General features: G+C 48.0%; 1 protein-coding gene across 8 annotated transcripts in view; it reads right to left on the bottom strand.

Moving 5' to 3' along the window:
* Nucleotides 1–553: 553 nt before the first annotated feature.
* The window catches only part of LOC138739675 (folate receptor gamma-like), a 50,356-nt gene continuing 29,271 nt past the window's right edge, over nt 554–21,638 (bottom strand). For 4 of the 8 annotated variants that reach the window (XM_069892210.1, XM_069892208.1, XM_069892209.1 and 1 more), the window contains exons 4-8: nt 16,903–17,091; nt 16,408–16,543; nt 6,599–6,798; nt 5,959–6,116; nt 554–700 (exon numbers count right to left, since the gene is read on the bottom strand). In XM_069892210.1, coding sequence (XP_069748311.1) covers nt 598–700; nt 5,959–6,116; nt 6,599–6,798; nt 16,408–16,543; nt 16,903–17,091 — 786 coding nt within the window. In that variant the 3' untranslated portion in view covers nt 554–597. Of the gene's footprint in view, nt 701–5,924; nt 6,117–6,598; nt 6,799–16,407; nt 16,544–16,902; nt 17,092–21,638 lie in introns of all 8 variants that reach the window. The other 4 variants (XM_069892214.1, XM_069892213.1, XM_069892212.1 and 1 more) reach the window with 4 other exon arrangements.

The raw sequence follows: 21,638 nt of genomic DNA, 5'->3' as shown, positions 1-21,638 counted from the left end.
AGAGCAGTTGTGATACTTTCCCTGACAAGCAATGTCACTCCTCCCCCCTGTTCTATCGCATCTGAAGCAACGGAAGCCTGGAACATTGAGCTGCCAATCCTGACCCTCCTCCAAACGAGTTTCATTAATGGCCAAAATGTCGTTAATCCATGCGCCAATCCACGCTCTAAGCTCATCTGCCTTTCCTACAACACTCCCTGCATTGAAATAGATACACCCAAGAACATTTCCACCACGTTCAACCCATTGATTTCTGACTTTACATACAGCCTTCACATAATCTCTAACTGTTGCGTGATGACCTTCTTGGGTGTGATAGTGTCCCTGTAATTCTTGTCTATCACCCCCTCAGCCCCCCAAATGATCCGGAGTTCATCCAACTCCAGCTCCAATTCCTTAACATGGTTTGTTAAGAGCTGCAGCTGGATGCACTTCTCGCAGATGAAGTCATCAGGGATACTGCTGGCTTCCCTGATGACTCACATTCTGCAAATGGCTGCCATTCCCACCATCCATGTAATAGGAAAAAAGAATCTGATCAACATCTGTGGACTGATTTTTCAGTGGGGTATTTTGAGAAATCCTTTATTCCTTTAATCACTTTGCTCTATTGAAGTCCAAAAGCAAGATCCATTCACACTGTCGTAATCGCACAATAAACCTCCTCACTGCTTGTGCGGAGCAGAGCGGTGGATGGGTACTGTTAAAAATAGAGAAAAGGTTTTTGTTACAACTTGCTTTTAATGTACTTATATTTTGGATTTTTTTATTAATACGATTGTCAGTGCAGATATACCTCTATCTCTAAGGCACAGGTCAGGAGTGTGAGGGAACCTTCCCCACTTACCCGGATGTGCCGTTTCAACAACTCACCATCCAGGACAAATGCCGTGGGTGCTCTGTGATTATTAAGGGATTACTTAAGGTGGTATGTGAGTGGAAAAAAAGGTTGAGAAGTACTGTCCTATATCTTATGGTCTTGCGAACATCTGTGATAGAATGCAGGTCAAACGTCACAAGGAGAGATGACCAATTTGTGATGATGGGTAGAGATTGGCAGCTGAGCGTGCTGTCTGCCTGGAAGTGCACAGAGGGGCCCCAGAGGAAAGAAATTCAATCATGAGGCCAAGTTAACAGTGCAATGGGTTTTCTCTGTGGAGCAACAAAACATGAGAGGCAACTTACAAATTTTAGACATACGTACAGCACGGTTACAGGCCCTTCTGGCCTGTTCTGCCCGATAACACCCGATTGACCAAAAACCCCTGGTAAGTTTTTGAAGGGTGAGTGGAAACTGGAGTCCACGGGAAAAATCCATGTAGACATAGGGAGAACGTACAAACTCTTTACAGTGTTGAATTCGAACCCTGGTCCCCATAGTGGACGCTGTAAAGGCATTGCGTTAACCATGTCGCCCATCGGGGTGCATAAGATTATGAGGGACTTAGATAGGGTGTGCAGTCAGCACCTGTTTCCCAGGGCAACAACAGCAAAGGGCATTGAAAGGTGTCCACTTAGAAAAGAGATGCAGAGGAATTTCTACAGCCAGAGGGTGGTAAATCTATGGAATTTGTTCCTACAGGTGGTTGTGGAGGCTGGGTCATTGGGTGTATTTAAAAAGGTTATCGGGAGAAGGCCAGGCAATGGGGTTGAGTGGGGATAAGGATCAGCTCATGATTAAATGGTGGGGCAGACTTGATGGGCTGAATGGCCTATTTCTCCTCTTATGTCTAATGGTCTAAATATTAGCGGTCATCTGGATAAGGTGAGCGGAGGGATGTTCAGAGGAGAGGTAAGGTTTTTTTTTAACAGAGTAGTGGGACCCTAGAATGCCTTGGTTGGGGGGGGGGGTGGAATTTGTGGAGGCTGGTACAATATGGACATTCAAAAGACTCTTAGACGGGCACATGGATGTAAGAAAAATAGAGGGTTGTGGGTGTGAGGTAGGGAAGGGTTAGATTATTGTGGAGTTGATTCACATAGGTCAGTATAACATCAGAGGCTGAAAGCCTGTACTGTGCTGGAATGTTCTATGTTCTAATTAAAACAACTGTGAGGTTGACTTTTGCCAGATTGCAGCATGCAGAGGGATCAGGAATTGTTAAAAGGTTAAATCATGAATCATTAAAAGGTTGGTTTGCAGATGCAGTGGGCTATCAGGAAGGCAAAAGGAATGTTGGCCTTCATTGCAGGAGGTTTTAAGAGCAGGGAGGTCCTGCTGCAACTGTATAGGGTACTGATGAGGCCTCAACTGGAGTAGTGTGTGCAGTTCTGGAGAAAAGAAACATACAATTATGAAAGGAATAGATGAGATAGGATCAGCAAGGTTGTTTCCACTATCTTCGTAGTGCAACACCTGATCAGTATAGAGTGTGGTGCCTATCCAGGGTGAGGCTTTTTTTCTAATCGCTCTATCTAATTCCAAACCATTTGGAAAATATTCTTCCCCTAAAACTTCAGGAATCTATTTCTGGAAAAATTGAACTGGATCTGGACCCTCAATATCTTCTGGTAAACCAACAATTTTGATATTATTTGTTCGGCTTTGATTCTCCAGAGCATCGGTCTTCTTCAATAAATCATTTCTCTGAATTTCCCATCCAGTAAATGAATCCTCCATCTGTCCCATCTTTTCTTTACATTGTTCTACATCCTGACAATCATGAAAATCCTCTTCAATCTTAAATTTGTCTTGCACTTTATCCAGCAGCTTCAGACACTTTGCCACATTGACTTGTTGAACCTGAATGAGGATCAGATTTAAACTTCCCTTGCATCTGCTTAAAAGCCTACCCTTGATTATTAGTTTCTTCTTATCTTCATAAGATATCTACCCTAGTACAGATCTTCCTCTTCCAGTCCCCCTACAATGTCTCCTTCTTCCTCCTCCATCAATATTAACATAATTTCAACCTGCCCGCGGGTCTAGGTTCATTGGACCGTGAGAGATCGTGTCCCCCTGCTCACAGGTTGAACTCGGTCTAGTGCGCATGCGCGAAGTCTCACGCATGTGCGGTTGCTCCTCATACTCGGAATGAGGATGTCTTCGGGCTCCGGCGCCATCTTCCCCAGGGACTGCCGTTGTGGTCTCAGATGAACAGAAATTGCCTCCCCAGGCTCCATCTCGAAGGTAGGCCCAAGTTCTTCAGTACTTGAAAGTTGTTTCTGAGTCATTCATTTTTTTTCTAGTTTGTGCATTTATCTTCCTCATTATATTGCCTTCAAAAATACATTAGCTTTATACTCAATATTTTAAAAAGTTTTCAAAAACTTTAAAATCGGGTTTCTAATAGTTCTGAGGGGAGAGGTGTCTTCGCACGTCTCCCATCTACGCCATCACACCATGCCCCCCCCATTAAATTTATTCGTTTGTTCAAATGTTATGAATCTTCCAGCTTTAAAACAATCCTCTTTCCTCTCAATACCCATTACATCCAAGTCCTCAAAAATTGATTATCTATAGAAAATGGAATAACCCATTAAACCTTTTGCGCCTTCTCCATAATCAACTTTATTCCATAATTCAATCAGATGTTTTAAAACCAGTGCAACTCTGCTTTCCACCAATAAATTTGAATTCCACTTGAAAATAAAATACTGTATATTAATATCTCCTATTTAACTAAGTTCTAATTAACCCAAGCAGCAATTTTATTTACACCCAACAGTACATTATAAATCTCAACTGAACTGCCGTATAATAGTTCGAACAGTGAGAAAGTTGTAAACCTCCCAATTCAAACTTCCAAGACAATTTTTTTCCAAAGAAACTCTCACCATTTTCCCTTTCCATAAAAACTTTCTAACACTCATATTCAAGTCCTTAAAAAACATTTTTGAGGAATTGAGATGGGGATCGATTGAAAAAGATATTGAACTCTAGGGAAAATATTAATCTTAATACAATTTACTCTCCCTGCTGAAGTTATAGGTGTTATTCCATCGATTCAAATCCTCCTTAATTTTATTGAGTAATGACAAATTGTTCAATTTATATAAATTATTTAAATTGTTATCCACCTTAATACCTAAATATTTAATTCCAGCATTTGGCCACCATTGAACATTTCCGACTGGAATTAGGCAATTTCTTAGAACAAATTACAGGAGTCCAATTTCCACAAAATCCAGAATTATTTTTTATAGGTAACAAACCTAAATTGAAATGAATACCAGAGAATTTGTTAAAATTGCATTAGAAGTAGCCAGAAAATGTATTGCACTTGCTTGGAAATCTGAGATTGGAACGATGGAGTGGGGAAATGTACGGTTGTGTTCCCCTTGAGAAAATTATATATAATTTAAAGAAAAATATGATATTTTTACAAATTTGGCACCTGTGTCTACAAAAAATAAACTTTTAATTTTTTTAGATTTCTTTATGTTCTTAGCCTTTAAGATTGGAGCCCCATTAATTCTAAAACTGGTATGAATGTTAATCCAGATGGGACTAACACTTTCAACAGACCATTCTCACTATTATTTTCCATCTTAACACTTAATTCTATACTTTTTTGTCTTTTAACTTTTCTTGGGAATGTAGTGGGGTGGGCGGAAGGGGTGTTGGTATCCATCATCATGTATTTGATATTAAATACATTTACATTTGTATTTTGAGATGTATTTGAATGCATATATATTAAAAATATTGAATAAAATATTAAACAATTAGTTACAAATGCACGTCAGGTCAACGAACCACTGAATCCTCCAGTGGTAATCAAAACAGTTCCTGACGAGCCACAGAGGAGCGGACGTTCCAAAACCCATTTTCTGTCACCCAACAGAGAGAGGAAAGAAGGTTGCAGCCACACCAGAGTGCGCACAAGCTGCACGATGTTTACCCCAGGGACAAATAACGGGGAGCAAGTGGCTGGTCTGAGGCCAGATGTGGGGTCACCTCATCATCTGGAGTAGGAGGGAGGGGGTTCTTTTGTCGACATGAGAAATCTAGTGGTGGGAGTTCACGGTGGGGGAGGGGTTCCAGTGGAAGGAATAAATAGATGGAGACACCCAACTGTGTTTGCCAACCGTTCACGGATGCACCTTGTAGGATGTTGCAGTGCAAATCGAACCAGACAAAATGACCCTGAACAAAAGGGAGTGTTGGGCTCACACCATGATCTCCCTCTCCAGGGGAGAGTCTCTGCAGCCGGTGAACCCAGCTGGCAAGAGCATAGAGAGGTACTGGGTGTTGCAGGAGGGGGCGGGAGGTCAATTTGAGTGTGGGAAGGGGTGGTGCAGAAGGTGTCCACAAACTTGGAGGGGAGGGGGTTGTAGGGAGAGGGTGAAATATTCGGCGACTTGTGGAAAACCACTCTGGCTGTTCTCCCACAATGACGATGAGCCTGTGTGCAAAGGTCCGTCGCTGTCGGTGAGAGGTTTGTACGTTCTCCCTGTGACTTGTGTGGGTTTCCTCCCATGTTCCAAAGGTGCAGATTTATTGGTTACACGGGCGTATTTGGGAAGCACGGGGGCATGGGTGAGAAGGGTCTGTGATCATGCTGTTTCTCTACATTAAAAATGTATGAACTCTTCAGAAGAATGAGGGGAGACCTCATTGAAGAATTGTGAAGGTTGAAAGGTATGGACAGAGTAGATGTGGAAAAGCTGTTTCCCACGGTGGGGGAGTCCAGGGTAATAGGGCACAACTTCAGGATTGAAGGGTGCCTGCTTAAAATAGATATGTGGAGGAATTCCTCCAGCCAGAGTGGGGTGAACCTGTGAAATTTGCTGCCGTGGGCAGCTGCGGAGGCAAGTCGTTGGGTGTGTTTAAGGCAGAGATTAATCGGTATTGGAATATTCAGGCTATCAAAGGTTCTGGGGAGAAGGAAGGGGAGTGGGGCAGTGGGAGAATGAATCAGCTCATGATGGAATGGCGGAGCGGACAGGATGGGCCAAATGGTCTACTTCCGCTCCTATACCTTATGGTCTTATTCTACCTCTGAAACACTGGACCTGCCATTGGTTCTCCCTCTGGATGAGGCCACAGGGAGAGGAGCTGAGGAAGTGCAGGGAGGTTGCAGGGAACGACCCTTCCTCAGGAGTCCGACTTCGCTAAGACTTGCACCGAGCTCCTTTGGCTCTTTGGGGTCAATTGCCACGGACCCCACAACCTTGGGGACAAAATAGAAACACTCTCCAGTACCCAGAGGCAAACATTTACTCCCCCCCCCCCCCCACCACCCAATCCCAGGCAAGCATTCCAAGCACACTGATGCGTCTGTTTGTGAGATCTTGCTGTGCACAGTGACAGGGAGGGGGTTGCGCTCCCTACATTGCAACAGCTCTTCAAAGATGGTCCAGCTGTCGAGAAGCTCCTTGGGACATTCTGGGAAGGTGGAAGCAGATGTCCTTAACCCCTCTCCTGCACCCAAGATTCAGCCGGTCAGCAGAAGCAGTTGATTGGAATTGAGGATGGAGAAGTCGCGCGTGACCTTGGCGGCCAAGACTGGCCCCAGGCAAGTTCTCGAGGAGAGCTGCTCGCTAGTCAGCCAGGCCCAGGGAGCTAGGACAAGGTGGGGGCTAGGAGGAGAAGCAGCGGGAGCAGGGGGCCGGGGGAGCAGGAGCATGAGGATGAAATCAGCCCCATCTGTACAGCGTAGTAGCGAGCCACCTCCGTGTTGGGGTTGGGCTTCGTGCCAGCGTCAAACCACATTGAGATGCACCTCCCACTGCCCTGATCGTGGGAGGTGTACGTGTAGGAGTTGCTCCACAACTTCTCGCAGAGGTCTTTAGGGGTCGGGAACACCTTCGCAAATGTCTGGCACTTGGAGTTTTCCGGGCAGGTGTTTATACCTGGTGAAAGAATTAAATTGGATTAGTGTGAGAAGGTGACTGCCGGGATGCAAGGTGGGGGGGGGGGGGGGGGGGGGGGGGAGGAGGGAGTGATGGATGTCATGCAACAGGACTTCATCATGAGGGAGGCTCCATGTGCTGCGCTGGTCAGGAAGGGCAGATCACAGGACCCAGGGGTGACTGGCTCAGTGAAGTGGAGGGATCTCACCCAGACTGGAAGTCTGTGGCATGACACAGGGATCGGTGCTGGGTCCACTGCTGTTTGTCTTTGATATGAACGACATCGCTGACAACTTACTTACCATGATTATCAAAGAATCACAAAATATAGGAGCAGAAGGCTGTTCAGCCCTTCAATCCTGTACTACAATTCAATGCGATCGTGGCCGATCACACGACCTCAGTCCCCTGTTCCCCCTTTCTCTCCACACCCGTTGACACCTTCAGCCAACAAGACCCACACTCAACTCCCCATGTGAATACATCTCATGAACTGGCCTCAACAACTTTCTGTGGCCGGGAGTTGCACAATTTCACAACATCGAGTGAAAACGTCTCTCTCATTTCAGTCCAACTGGCTTCTCCCTTCTCCTTAGACTGTGACCCCTTGTTCTGGACTTCCCCAATATCTGGAACATTCTTCCTGTATTTAATCTGTCTGGTCCTATCAAGATTTTACACGTCTCAATGAGATCCCCCCCCTTCATCTAAATTGCCATGAGTGGATAGATTCCAGGTGGCACAGTTACTGTAATGCTGTTACAGCACCAGTGACCTGGGCTCGAATCCAGCACTGTCTGTAAGGAGTTTGTATGTTCTCCTCCTGTCTCCAGTTCCCGCCCACCCTCCAAAACATTCAGGGTTTGTAGGTTAATTGGGTGGCATGAGCTCGTGGGCAAGAAGAACCAGTCACTCTGCTGTGTGACTTAATTTAAGGGTAATAACCCTGGTCTTCATCCACTTGCTGTACCTACAACCCACCCGTCACTGACCGATGCCCTGAGACCCCCAGGTCTTCCCCACCCTTCACTGACCGATGCCCTGAGACCCCCAGGTCTTCCCCACCCTTCACTGACTGATGCCCCGTGATCTCCAGGTCTCGTTACACCACCCCTTTTCCTAATTTGTCATCATTCAGATGGTCAGCTGCCTGCCTGTTACTGCCACCAAATTGGAGAACCTCACATTTATCTACATTCTTCTTCATCCGCCATGCTCTTGGTCACTCCCCTACTCTGCTCAAGTCACCCTGCAGCCTCTTGGAAACTTCCTCACCACTCACACTCTCACCCAGCCTAGTGTCTTCTGCAAACGTAGAGATACAAGATTCCAGATTTATTGTTAGAGAACATACACGACATCACATCCAATCCTGAGATTCTTTTCCTGTGAGCGCACCAGAATTACCACTTATTGGTAGGGGGAAAAAACTGTTCTCAACGTACACACATAAATAAACAAACTGCAATACAGAGAGGGAAAAATATCAAAAAGGGTGCAAGTCAGAGTCCTTAAACGAGTCCCTGATTGAGTTTGTTGTTGAGTCTGATGGTGGAGGGGGAGCAGCTGTTCCTTAAACTGCTGGTGTGAGTCTTGTGGCACCGAGACCTCTTTCCTGATGGCAGCAGCAAGAACAGGGCATGTGCTGAGTGGTGTGGATCCTTGATGACTGTTGCTGTCCTCCGACGGCAGCATTCCCTGTAGATAATGGTGGGGAGGGTTTTTCCTGTGATGTCCTGGGCTGTGTTCACTAGCTTTTGCGGGGCTTTACGCTCAGGGGTATTGGTGTCCCCATATCAGACCATGATGCAGCCAGTCAGCACATTTTCCACTACACCTCTGTAGAAATTTGCCAGGGTTTCCGAAGTCATACCAATCTCTGCAAACTCCTGAGGAAGTAGAGGGTCTGACATGCTTTCTTCATGATGCCATTAGTGTGTAGGTTCAGGAAAGATCCTCTGAGATCGTGACTCCCAAGAACTTAACCCACCCTCTTCCATTACGTATCGTTCCTTCATGTAGCTCATCAATATAGATTGTATCTAGCTGGGTCCCAGTGACCATTGAGATATCCCACTAGTAACTGCCTGTCAATTTGAAACAGACCCATTTATTCGCACTCTCTGCTTCCTGTCTGCCAACTGGTTCTCTATCCACGTCAGTATATCACCTCAAAGACCACGTGGTCTTATTGGACAAAACCGTCTCTTGTGCGGGACCTCATCAAGAGCCTTTTGATTGTCTAAATTCACCATATCAACTGTCCACTTGACTGGGGACATCCTCAAAATTATTCTGACCAACAAGATTTCCCTTTCGTAAATCCACGCTGACTTGAACTAATCCACTCTGCAATGATGTAGCAGCTGATGCAACATTAGGACAGCACCAGCGACTAGGGTTCAAATCTGCCTCAGTCTGTAAGGAGGTTGTACCCCGTGACCTGCGTGGGTTTCCTCCAGGTGCTCCACTTTTCTCCCACATTCCCAAGACACAGGTTTATCGGTCACATGGGTGGACTGGGGTGGCGTGGACTCGTGGCCCCGAAGTGCAGTATCTCCAAATTAAAATTAAATCTTCCCCACCACTGAAGTCAAGCGAGCCGGCCGACTATTCCTGGTTTTTCTCTCTCCCTCCTTTTGTTAAAAGTGGTGTCACATCAATACCTCTTCAACCCAAAGGAACTGATCCAGAGTGTGGAGACACTGTCTCCAGGCCCACCTTCTTGAGAACTTTGGGAGGCAGTCGATCAGACCCAGGGGATTTATCCACATTCAACGCCATCAATGTACCAAACACAATTGATCAAATTTTCATCAATTATTCTTCTCCATTAATTCCTCGGACCATGAGTGTTCTTGGAATGTTTTGTGTATTTTCCTCTTCAGGGAAAATATCGCAGCTGTGCTCAGGCAGGACAGACCAGAGGGCTCGTCTACTGAGGCTATACGGGCAGAGCTGAGGAACAGGAAAGGTGTGACCACACTTGATAAGGTGGCAAATTGGATTGGTAAATTTGCAGATGATACAAAGGTTGGGAGTGTTGTGGACAGAGGAAGATTATCAAAGCTTACAGGGTGATATAGGACAGTTAGAAGAGTGGGCTGAAAGATGGCAGATGGAGTTTAATGCTGATAAATGTGAGGTGCTACACTTTGGTAGGACTAATCAAAATAGGCCATACATGTTAAATGGTAGACAATTGAAGAGTGCAGTGGAACAAAGGGATTTAGGAGTCAGGGAACATAATTCTATGAAGGTTGAATCATGTGGATAGGGTGGTGAAGAAGGCATTTTGTATGTTGGGTTTCATAAATCAGAGTATAGAACACAGGAGTTGGGATGTGATGTTGAAATTGTCTAAGTCATTGATGAAGCCAAATTTGGGATATTGTGTCCAGTTTTGGTGGCCGAATTACAGGAAGGATGTAATCAGTATAGAGAGAGTGTAGAGGAGGTTTACGAGAATGTTGCCGGGGTTTCAGGGTTTGAGTTCCAGAGAACAGTTGAGCAGGTTGGGACTTTATTCCCTAGAGCGTAGAAGGTTGAGGGGTGATTTTTATAGAGGTTTTCAAAATTATAAGGGGGACGGATAGAGTCAATGTGGACAGACTTTTTCCACTGAGGGTGGGTGATATTCAAACAAGAGGACAGGGATTGATAGTAAAAGGGGAAAAGTGTAAGGGAAATATAATGGGACATTTCTTCACGCAGAGGGTGGTGGTAGAAGCGAGATCGATGTTAATATTCAGGGAAAGGTTGGATAGATATATGGACAGGAGAGGTGTGCAGAGTTATGGGCCAAATGTGGGTGAGTGGGACTAGGTGGGAGAAGATGTTCGGCACGGACTAGTAGGGCCGAACTGGCCTGTTTCTGAGATGTGATTGGTTATATGGTATTATAGACCGGCCAGTAGTCAATAACAATTGGAGGAGCAAATCTGTAGAGAGAGAGAGTAGACAACAGCAGAAACATAAGCTTGTGATAGGAGAGGATTTTAATTTTCCACATAATGACTGGGGCTCCCGTACTGTAAAGGAGCTGGATGGCTTGGAGCTTGTCAAATGTTTTCTAAATCAATAGGTACGAGAATGCAATACTGGATCTCCCGTTAGGGGACGAGACAGATGACAGAAGTCTGTGTCGGGGAACATTTTGGGTCCACTGATCATATTGTCACCAGTTTCAAGTTAATTATGGAGAAGGATAGGTCTGGGCCTAGAGTTGAGATTCTAAATTGGAGAAAGGCTAATTTTGTGGAAATGAGAAAGGATCTAGAATGTGTGGATTGGGGTAAGTTGTTTTCAGGCAAGGATGTGGGAGGTAAGTGGAGGATCTTTAAAGGCAAAATATTGAGAGTATAGAGTTTGTACATTCCTGTCAGGATTAAAGGCAAGGCTCGCAAGCACAGGGAACCTTGGTTTACAAGGGATTTTGAGGAATCTAGTTCAGAAGAAGAGAGGTGTATAACAGGTAGAGGCAACATGGAGCAAATGAAGTATTTGAGGTGTATTAAAAAATGCAAGAAAAATCTCAAGAAACAAATCAGGAAGGGTAAAAGACATGAGGTTGCTTTGGCGACAATGTGAAGGAAAGTCCTCAGGGATTCTACAGGTACATTTAAAATAAAATTGGTTCCCTTGAAGATCAGAGTGGTTGGCACCTTTGGAGCCAAAAGAAATGGGAGATCTTTTTTTTAAATCAGTATTCACTCAGGAAACGGGCACAGAGTCGTGGGAAGTGAGGAAACACAAGCAGAGAGGTCATGGAACAGAAATAGATTAAAGAGGAGGAAGTGTTGCTGTCTTATGGAACAGGCTGCAGGTCACTGAGACCAAGCAAAAAAAATTGGTTCGGCACAGACTAGAAGGGCCAAAGGGGCCTGTTTCTGTGCTGTAATGTTCGATGGTTCTAATACAGAACCAAAGATTATATTTATCTGATCTGCCATCCCCCCTTATCCATCTATTACCTCCTGCCTGTGGGCCTGTGTAAACAGAGGGAGGGAGATGGGTCTGTGAATGGAGAGGGAACGGGGTGGAGAGCTGGAGGAAAGGAGAGAAAGGAACGAGAGGGAGAAAGATGGAGAGTAGGCAAGCAGAAACCGGAGAAGTTGATGTTAATGCAGAACAATTGGAGAGGGCTCAGACAGAAAATGAAGTCTTCCTCCTCTAATTTACAGGTGGTCTTGGGTTGACAGTGCATGAGGCTATGGACAGACAGATCAGTGCAGGAGGGGGTGCCGAATTGAAATTGTTGGCCCCTGAGAAATCCCTGTCACTAATGGGGGAAGGGTGAATGTGCTCCCAGTCTGGCTTCATCTGTCAGGTCACTCAGTGCAGGAACAGGAATATCAGGTTACAACTGGTTGAGACGTCCGTGAGTGGGGACTCGGTATGTGCATGGTTCAGGGATATCAGGTTACAGCTATAACCATATAACCACTTACAGCACAGAATAGGCCAGTTCGGCCCTACTAGTCCATGCCGTAACAAATCCCCACCCACCTTATCCCACTGACCAGCGCCCGGTCCATACCCCTCTAGTCCTCTCCTCTCCATGTAACGATCCAGTCTTTCCTTAAATGTAACCAATGATCCCGCCTCGACCACGTCTGCCGGAAGCTCATTCCACATCCCCACCACCCTTTGCATAAAGAAATTTCCCCTCATGTTCCCTTTATAATTTTCCCCCTTCAATCTTAAACCATGCCCTCTAGTTTGAATCTCCCCCTTTCTTAATTGAAAAAGCCTATCCACATTTACCCTGTCTGACCCTGTCAAAATCTTTAACACCTCTATCAAGTCCCCCCTCAATCTTCTACGCTCCAGAGAAAAAAGCCCCAGTCTGCACCACCTTTCCCTGGAACTCAAACCTTGAAATCCTGCCAACATTCTCGTGAACCTTTTCTGCACTCTCTCTATTTTGTTTATATCTTTCCTATAATTTGGTGACCAAAACTGTACACAGTACTCCAAATTTGGCCTCACAAATGCCTTGTACAATTTCATCATAACCTCCCTACTCTTGTATTCAATACTCCGATTTATGAAGGCCAACATTCCAAATGCCTTCTTCACCACACCATCTACCTGAGTATCAGCCTTGAGGGTACTATTTCTTCTTCTTTGGCTTGGCTTCGCGGACGAAGATTTATGGAGGGGTAATGTCCATGTCAGCTGCAGGCTCGTTTGTGGCTGACAAGTCCGATGGGGGACAGGCAGACACGGTTGCAACGGTTGCAGATGAAAATTGGTTGGTTGGGGTTGGGTGTTGGGTTTTTCCTCCTTTGTCTTTTGTCAGTGAGGTGGGCTCTGCGGTCTTCTTCAAAGGAGGTTGCTGCCCGCCGAACTGTGAGGCGCCAAGATGCACGGTTGGAGGCGATATCAGCCCACTGGCGGTGGTCAATGTGGCAGGCACCAAGAGATTTCTTTAGGCAGTCCTTGTACCTCTTCTTTGGTGCACCTCTGTCACGGTGGACAGTGGAGAGCTCGCCATATAACACGATCTTGGGAAGGCGATGGTCCTCCATTCTGGAGACGTGACCCACCCAACGCAGCTGGATCTTCAGCAGCATGGACTCGATGCTGTCGGCCTCTGCCATCTCGAGTACTTCGACGTTAGGGATGAAGGCGCTCCAATGAATGTTGAGGATGGAGCGGAGACAACGCTGGAAGCGTTCTAGGAGCCGTAGGTGATGCCGGTAGAGGACCCATGATTCGGTGCCGAACAGGAGTGTGGGTATGACAACGGCTCTGTATACGCTTATCTTTGTGAGGTTTTTCAGTTGGTTGTTTTTCCAGACTCTTTTGTGTAGTCTTCCAAAGGCGCTATTTGCCTTGGCGAGTCTGTTGTCTATCTCGTTGTCGATCCTTGCATCTGATGAAATGGTGCAGCCGAGATAGGTAAACTGGTTGACCGTTTTGAGTTTTGTGTGCCCGATGGAGATGTGGGGGGGCTGGTAGTCATGGTGGGGAGCTGGCTGATGGAGGACCTCAGTTTTCTTCAGGCTGACTTCCAGGCCAAACATTTTGGCAGTTTCCGCAAAACAGGACGTCAAGCGCTGAAGATCTGGCTCTGAATGGGCAACTAAAGCGGCATCGTCTGCAAAGAGTAGTTCTCGGACAAGTTTCTCTTGTGTCTTGGTGTGAGCTTGCAGGCGCCTCAGATTGAAGAGACTGCCATCCGTGCGGTACCGGAAGTAAACAGCGTCTTCATTGTTTAGGTTTACCATAACTCCTAAATCCCTTTGTTGTTCTGCTCATCTCAATAGCCTACCATTTAATGCATATGACCCTGAATGTTCAGGGATATCAGGTTACAACTGGTCGAGACGTTGGTGAGAGGGGATTCAGTATGTGCACGATTCAGGGATATCAGATTACAACTGGTCGAGACGTTGGTGAGAGGGGATTCAGTATGTGCACAGTTCAGGGATATCAGGATACAACTGGTCGAGACGTTGGTGAGAGGGGATTCAGTATGTGCACGGTTCAGGGATAGCAGATTACAACTGGTCGAGACGTTGGTGAGAGGGGATTCAGTATGTGCACGGTTCAGGGATAGCAGATTACAACTGGTCGAGACGTTGGTGAGAGGGGATTCAGTATGTGCACAGTTCAGGGATATCAGGATACAATTGGTCGAGACATTGGTGAGAGGGGACTCGGTATGTGCACGGTTCAGGGATATCAGTTTACAACTGGTCAAGACGTTGGTAAGAGGGGACTCGGTATGTGCACGGTTTTGGTCACCCAGCTATTGGAGAAGTGTAATTAAATAATAAAAGGGTGAAGAAAGAATTCACGAGAATGATACTGGGATGGGAATCATCAGGGGAGGCTGGATAGATGAGGATATTTCTCCCCAAGTGCAGGAGGCTGAGGGTTAACCTTATCATGGTTTACAAAATTTTTCATGGATAAGGGCACAAATTTAAGGTGAGAAGGGAAAGATTTAAAGGGAAACTGAGGAGCTCCTTCCTCACACTGAGGGAGGGGAGGTGGATGAGTGGAACGAGCTGCCAGAAGAAGTGGTCGAGGTGGGGACAGTTGGGATATTCCCAGGGTGTTGAGGCAGGTAGATGAACAGAAAGGTTTGGAAGGACATGGGACAAAAAGGGATTATGGGCTGATCAGGGCGTCTATGCTGCAGAACGCCATGGATCTTGTCTCAGGACAAGGATAAGACGTTACGGAAGGGTACTGTGGACCTCAGCTCCCAGGAGGCTGTGAGTCCTATGACTGCGTGGTCCGGGTAGAGATCGGTAGATCTGTTGACAGGAAGGCCACATAGGGACAAGCTCCAGGATTGACCAGCTGTTCTCTGAAAGGTGGAGCATTATTTCAGTCCTGCATTTTGAAGCCCTTCAATCGCCAGAAATCTCTGCCGCCTGGTCCATCCACATCGACGCAATGGCCAAGAGAGCACAACAGGACCATGACTTTCTCTGACCTGAGAAAATTCAGCAGATCACCCTCTTCCCTTCCACAGATGCACCATCCTGTCAGGGCGCATCACTGGGTGGGATGGGAACTGTTCTGCCCAAGACCATAAGAAACTTCAGAGGGTAGTGAACACTGCTGAGACCATCACGCATCCCCCTCCCCTCCATCGAATTCGTCACACACCCCCTTCCCCTCCATCAACTGTTACACACCCACTCCCCTTCATCGACTCCATCACTCACCCCCTCCCCTCCAACAACTCTGTTACACACCCCCTCCCCTCCACCGACTCCATCACACACCCCCCTCCACCGAATCCATCACACACCCCCTCCCCTCCATCACACACCCCTCCCTTCCATCGACTCCATCATACCCCCTCCCCTCCATCGACTCCATCACACCCACCTCCCCTCCACTGACCCCATCACACACCCCCTCCACTGACTCCATCACACACCCCCTCCCCTCCATCGACTCCATCACACACCCCCTCCCCTCCATCGAATCCGTCACACATCCCCTCCATCGACTCAAGTCACACACCCCCTTGCCCTCCACCAACTCCATCACACACCGCTCCCCTCCACCGACCATCACACACCCCCTCCACTCCACTGACTCCAGCACACACCCCCTCCCCTCCATCAACTCCAGCACACACCCCCTACCCTCCATCGACTCCAGCACACACCCCCTCCCCTCTATCAACTCTACAACACACACCCCCCCATCGATTCCATCACACACCCCCTCCACTCGATTACCCACCCCCTCCCCTCCATCGACAACTCCCACTGCCTAGAAGAGGGCAACTTATAAAAGACCCATTTGATCCCGGCCACCCACCTCCCACTAGGAAGAAGATTCATGAGAGTGAGATCACTCACCTCCAGATATAAGGAGGTATTTTATCTGCTGTTATCAGACCCCTGAAGGAACCTCATGAAATATGATGCTGCGTTTGCTCTGTTCCAGCTGATCTCTCCTGTGACTCTGCCCTTTCCTACCATGTCTTACTTGGACATGTGTGAGCTGTCCATCTAGACTGCTCGCAAACCAACCTCAATCACGGTATCTGGGAGCACGTGTTAACAAGCCTGAGTATTTCCCATCACTGGGGGTGGCTGTGGGAGGGTCAGAGTCCGCGGTTGTGCTCACCGGAGCTCCAGTCCCAACCAGAGTGCCAGTTGGACTTGCAGGTGACATCATTCTGACAGTCATTCCACCATTCGACACAGTCCGTCTTGCAGATGGGCACGTGGAGGATGCGTTCCTTCCTCCACGATTGGTCGACCTGTCACAGGGAGAGAAAAATTACCCTCTATTCCTCAGGTCTGTCACGCATCCCCAAAGGCAGATACTGTAGACTGAGAACAAAAGGTAGTGTCCCACCACATACTCCTGGGATCAGACATGGAGCAAAATTCCCCCCATACAGTCGCATCGCTCACTCCCGGGGTCAGATACAGAGTTAGGCTCCCTCCACATTGACCCATCACACAGTCACAGGGTCGTCCTATCACACACTCCAGGGGTCAGACACAGAGTGAAGCTCCCTCAACAGCGTCCCAGAGCAGAGACCAGGGAGTTTATGTGGAAAGGTCATGCCATGAACATCATTCACTCTGATGGGCAACGATGCACGATGCTCACCTTCTGGATCCAAGGGCCCAGGTTGGGAGAGCACTCATACAGACAGGTGTCCTGGATGAAGTGCCTCTTGCATTTCTCCGACATTGTGCCACAGTGATTCCAGTCAAAGTTGTAGAGATTGGACTGCTCCTTGTGTGCCTCCCTGCTGATGTTGGCCGTGCAGCACGCGCTCTCCTTCCACGGTGCACACTGTACACAGAGAGAGGAATGAGACAAGCAGTGCAGAGCAGGACTGCTTCACGGATTCCAGACATACACAAAGAACACGTTCCCCTCCATTGGCCCTGTGCAGGTCCACTAAGCGGCTCGACTCGTCCAGTGCCACAACCAACCAAAGAGAGAGAAGCCTCTCGTGTGCCCGCAGATCCTGCCACATCCTGCCCCTCCGTAATATTGCTCGGGGCTGTGTGCTCAGCCGCTCCTGTCCACGACCAGATCTCCAGATCCAGCTCCAAGTTTTCAGATGACACAGCAGTTGATGGGTCGCACTACAGGGAAGAGGTGGGAAATCTCATAAGGATCGAGAGTAACAACCTGAGTCTCAATGTGGACAAGATGAAGGAAATGATCGTGGGCTTCAGCAGGACCAAAAACAACCACCCTCCACTGCACTAGTGGAAAGAACCCAGTTCCTTGGACTTCACTGAACTAGTGACCTATTGTGGAGACGCATTTCCTCACTTGTCAGGAAGGCACAACAGTGACCGACCGCTCTTCCTGAGAAGGCTGGAGCGGGCAAGGCTACCGGGCACCATCATGTCAACCTTCTACAAGAGATCTATTGAGAGCGTCCTGCCGGCTGCATCACAGAGTGGGTACGGTTGCTGTAGAGAAAGGGATCGGTGGTCAATCCACAGGACCATAAGAGTGGAAGAGAGGATCACCGGAATGTATTATTTGTCTGTGTGTTCTGTCTGGCCCTTCTCAACCTCATTGGGAAGTGTAGGCGCTGCAGCACCTTCCTAACGAGGAGGTTTTGTGGGTCCAGGATAGATCGTCTTTCAATATGAAGACCAAGGAACTTGGTTCTCCCCACTCCCTCCACGATGGAACCATTGATGTGTAATGGAGAATGGCTGACCTTCATCCTCCTGAAGTCCACAATCATCTCCTTCCTCTTGTCCACATCAAGACTCAGGTTGTTGCTCTTGCCCCATTTTACCAGCCCCCCAACATTCTCTCCGTCAGACGACTCATCATTGTTGCCGATGAGGCCCAACTACTGTTGTATGATCTGTAATTTGATGATTCTGTTTGAACAGAATCTGGCTGTACTGTCATGAATACCCTGTGGAAGAGAGCTCAAAGATCAAACATCTTAATCCCACCTGCACCAGCTCCTTAGCTATGCATTAAATTGCACCATCTTCCCGCCTCACCTGTCTCCTCCTGAGATCACAACCCTAGAAGTCCACTCTTTAACCTGCTACCTTGTTCCCTGAACTTACTCAAATAAACTCGGCAGTGCTGCAAAAGCTGATGTCACAGCAGTACTTCCACCTGTGTGGACCCGGGGGGGGGGGGGGGGGGGAACAGAGACACGGTGAAAGCTGCTCTAACAGCAGTACTTCCACCTGTGTGGACCCAGGAGAGGGGGGAGCAGAGACACGGCGAAAGCTGCTGTAACAGCGGTACTTCCACCTGTGTGGACCCAGGAGAGTAGGGAGCAGAGACACAGCGAAAGCTGCTCTAACAGCAGTACTTCCACCTGTGTGGACCCAGGAGAGGGGGAAGGAGAGACACAGTGAAAGCTGCTCTAACAGTGGTACTTCCACCTGTGTGGACCCAGGAGAGGGGGGAGCAGAGACACAGCGATAGCTGCTCTAACAGCAGTACTTCCACCTGTGTGAACCCAGGAGAGGGGGAAGGAGAGACACAGCGAAAGCTGCTGTAACAGCAGTACTTCCACCTGTGTGGACCCAGGAGAGGGGGGAGCAGAGACACAGCGAAAGCTGCTCTAACAGCAGTACTTCCACCTGTGTGGACCCAGGGGAGGGGGGAGCAGAGACACGGCGAAAGCTGCTGTAACAGCGGTACTTCCACCTGTGTGGACCCAGGAGAGGGGGGAGCAGTGAGTGATTGAGTGGTGTGTATGTGTGTGTGTGTGTGTGTGTGTGTGTGTGTGTGTGTGTGTGTGTGTGTGTGTGTGTGTGTGTGTGTGTGTGTGTGTGTGTGTGTGTGTGTGTGTGTGTGTGTGTGTGTGTGTGTGTGTGTGTGTGTGTGTGTGTGTGTGTGTGTGTGTGTGTGTGTGTGTGTGTGTGTGTGTGTGTGTGTGAGTGTGTGCGTGCATGCATGTACAAGGGACAGCAAGAGCAAAAGACAGAGAATCTCTCCTGTGAAGCACTTTTAGACAATTTTACTGTGTGCGAAGGGTGCTATATAAATGCAAGATTTCAAATATTTTCCCTAAAACAGCTACACAATCCTTTAACCAGAACCCTTGGGGAACAGTGTGTTCCGAATTTCGGACTTTTCTGGATTTCGGAAAGCAAGATTTAAACCCACCCGAATTGTGCTGCCATATCCACTCCTACCCTCTTCCAGTCACGCTGCCGGTCTCCCCCCCGTCACCCACCCGACTCGTGCTGCCAGTCTCCCCCCCACCCCCCACCACCCACCCGAATCGTCCTGCCCTCACACGCCCAAATCACTCTGCCGTCTCTCTCCCCACTTGCCAGATTTTGGAGCTTTCCGGATTTTAGATGTCCGGATAAAGGACTGTGTCCCTGCACATGAATCACAGAAGGTTGGTTTGCAGGTGCAGCAGGTTATCAAGAAGGGAGCAGGGAGGTTTAGCTGGAATTGTACAAGGTCCTGGTGAGGCCCCATGTAGAGCACTGCAGGCAGTTCTGGTCTCCTGACCTGAGGAAGGATGGACTGGATTTGGAGGTGGTGTGGAGGAGTAGGAGGTTCACCAGGTTGATAACAGGGATGAGGGGGTTGGCCTATGAGGAGAGATTGAGTTGCCTGTGGATGTACTCGCTGGAGTTGAGAAGGGTGACAGAAGATCTTATGAAAACATAAAATTATGAAACGGGTAGGTCATATAAAGGCAGGAAAGTTGGTTCCATTGATGAGACCAGAACTAGGGGCTACAGCCTCAAGTTTTTGGGGTCGATTTAGGACAGAGTTGAGAAGCAAAGACGACCCTACAAGATGGTGACCACGGCGAAAGACCAGCAAGGGGCTCCGCGGCTGAAAGACCAACAGGCCGCAGGCAGTCAGCAACCTACGATCGAGGGTCTCACGAAATCAGGATTTGTATGAGTGCCGAGGGCAAGAAGGGCTCCCGTAGGGGTCTCGGGCACTGAAGGCTTCCTGATCACGTCAGAAGTTTGGACCTGGAACTCCAGTTGCTGACGGATCGAACAGGAGTCTGTGTGGCTACAGAGCGTGCGGGAATCGATGGAGGCAAATCCACGGACACTCAGTGACTCTGAAGGGACTCTCTTTTGCTTGTTTTTCTCTCATACTATAAGGGGTGCTGGGCGACACTAATGGTGACTCTTTACCTTACAGCAGGCAGAAGGAACTTTCATGTAATTGTACATGTTCTGTACTATTACATGACAGTAAAGGAAATTTGATCTCGAATTCTTCTCCCAGCGAGTAGAGGATCTCTGCCTAAGGAAGTGGACGCTGCCTTTTTAAATGTATATAAGATTTTTGCATAGTTGGGGAATGAGCAGGTAAGTGGAGCCGAGTCCACAGCCAGATCCACCTTGATCTATTAAATGGCGGAGCAGGCTGGACGGGCCAGATTGCTGAATCCAGTTTCTTATGTTTAGATTAGCAAGACCCACTATTATTGTGGAGTGGGACTTGTGGAGTTAACACAATGCAGATCTGTGCTTTTTAATCATCTGTGCATTGCATGGAATATCACATCGCAAAATGTCCTGAGGAGAGAAGCAACTTCAGAAAATGGGGCATTCGGTGGGACAAAGTTTGCTGGTTTAATATTAACACTCCTCGTGTTGACAGAGTCTGGGAACATAAAGACATTAAGGGCATGATGCAGTTGGCAAAGTATCAGCACAAAGTCTCCAGAGGAGATTAATCACAGCACAATATCAATAAAACTTTGCCAGAAGGCCATCCTCGCGACTTAATCAGCTCGTTTCATTCTCACCAGTGGAGGCCAAGGTTGGGAATGATTAGGAAGGGTGGGGAGAAAAGGCAAAGTGTGCAGAGGGACTTTGTGGGATCGTTAGCTGAAAGTTCCGAACCATGAATCCACGGGCAGTTCAATGGAGGCTCTTCCCTCTGCACCACACGGGAGAGGGCCACAGAAGGGAGTCCACAAACCTGTCTGCACGAAGGGTCACAATCGCTGACGATAGTTTGAGTCTCAGCCAATGTCTCACATCGCGTGCGCAGGCTGCGGCTGACCAGAGTCTGTGAACCAGGAGGGATCCGGGATTCACCAGGGTCTCGGGCGAATGATTCGGGACGTGGTGGGGAAAGGGGGTGCTGGGAGGTAGACCTCGAGCTCAGGTTCACCTCGGAATACAGGCCGTGAGGTCACCGGTTCGCCAGGTGCGGAGCGATCCATGGCCACTCCATGTCTCTGAGGGTTTCTCCATGTTGTCGATGATTTTATGTCTTTGTAGGACAAGCCATGGAAAGGATTTTGGGTCCACAACAATAATCTTAGTGCAGGGAGGGAGGGGCAGAGAGATCAGGTTTCAGGATCAACGCTGATAAACCAAAATAGAGAAATGGAAACAACTGAA

This window comes from Narcine bancroftii, chromosome 7 (genome assembly GCF_036971445.1).
Source record: "Narcine bancroftii isolate sNarBan1 chromosome 7, sNarBan1.hap1, whole genome shotgun sequence".
Classification (NCBI taxonomy): Eukaryota; Metazoa; Chordata; class Chondrichthyes; order Torpediniformes; family Narcinidae; genus Narcine; species Narcine bancroftii.
Note: the sequence above shows the minus strand (reverse complement) of the source record. Positions and strands in the feature narration are given on the sequence as shown.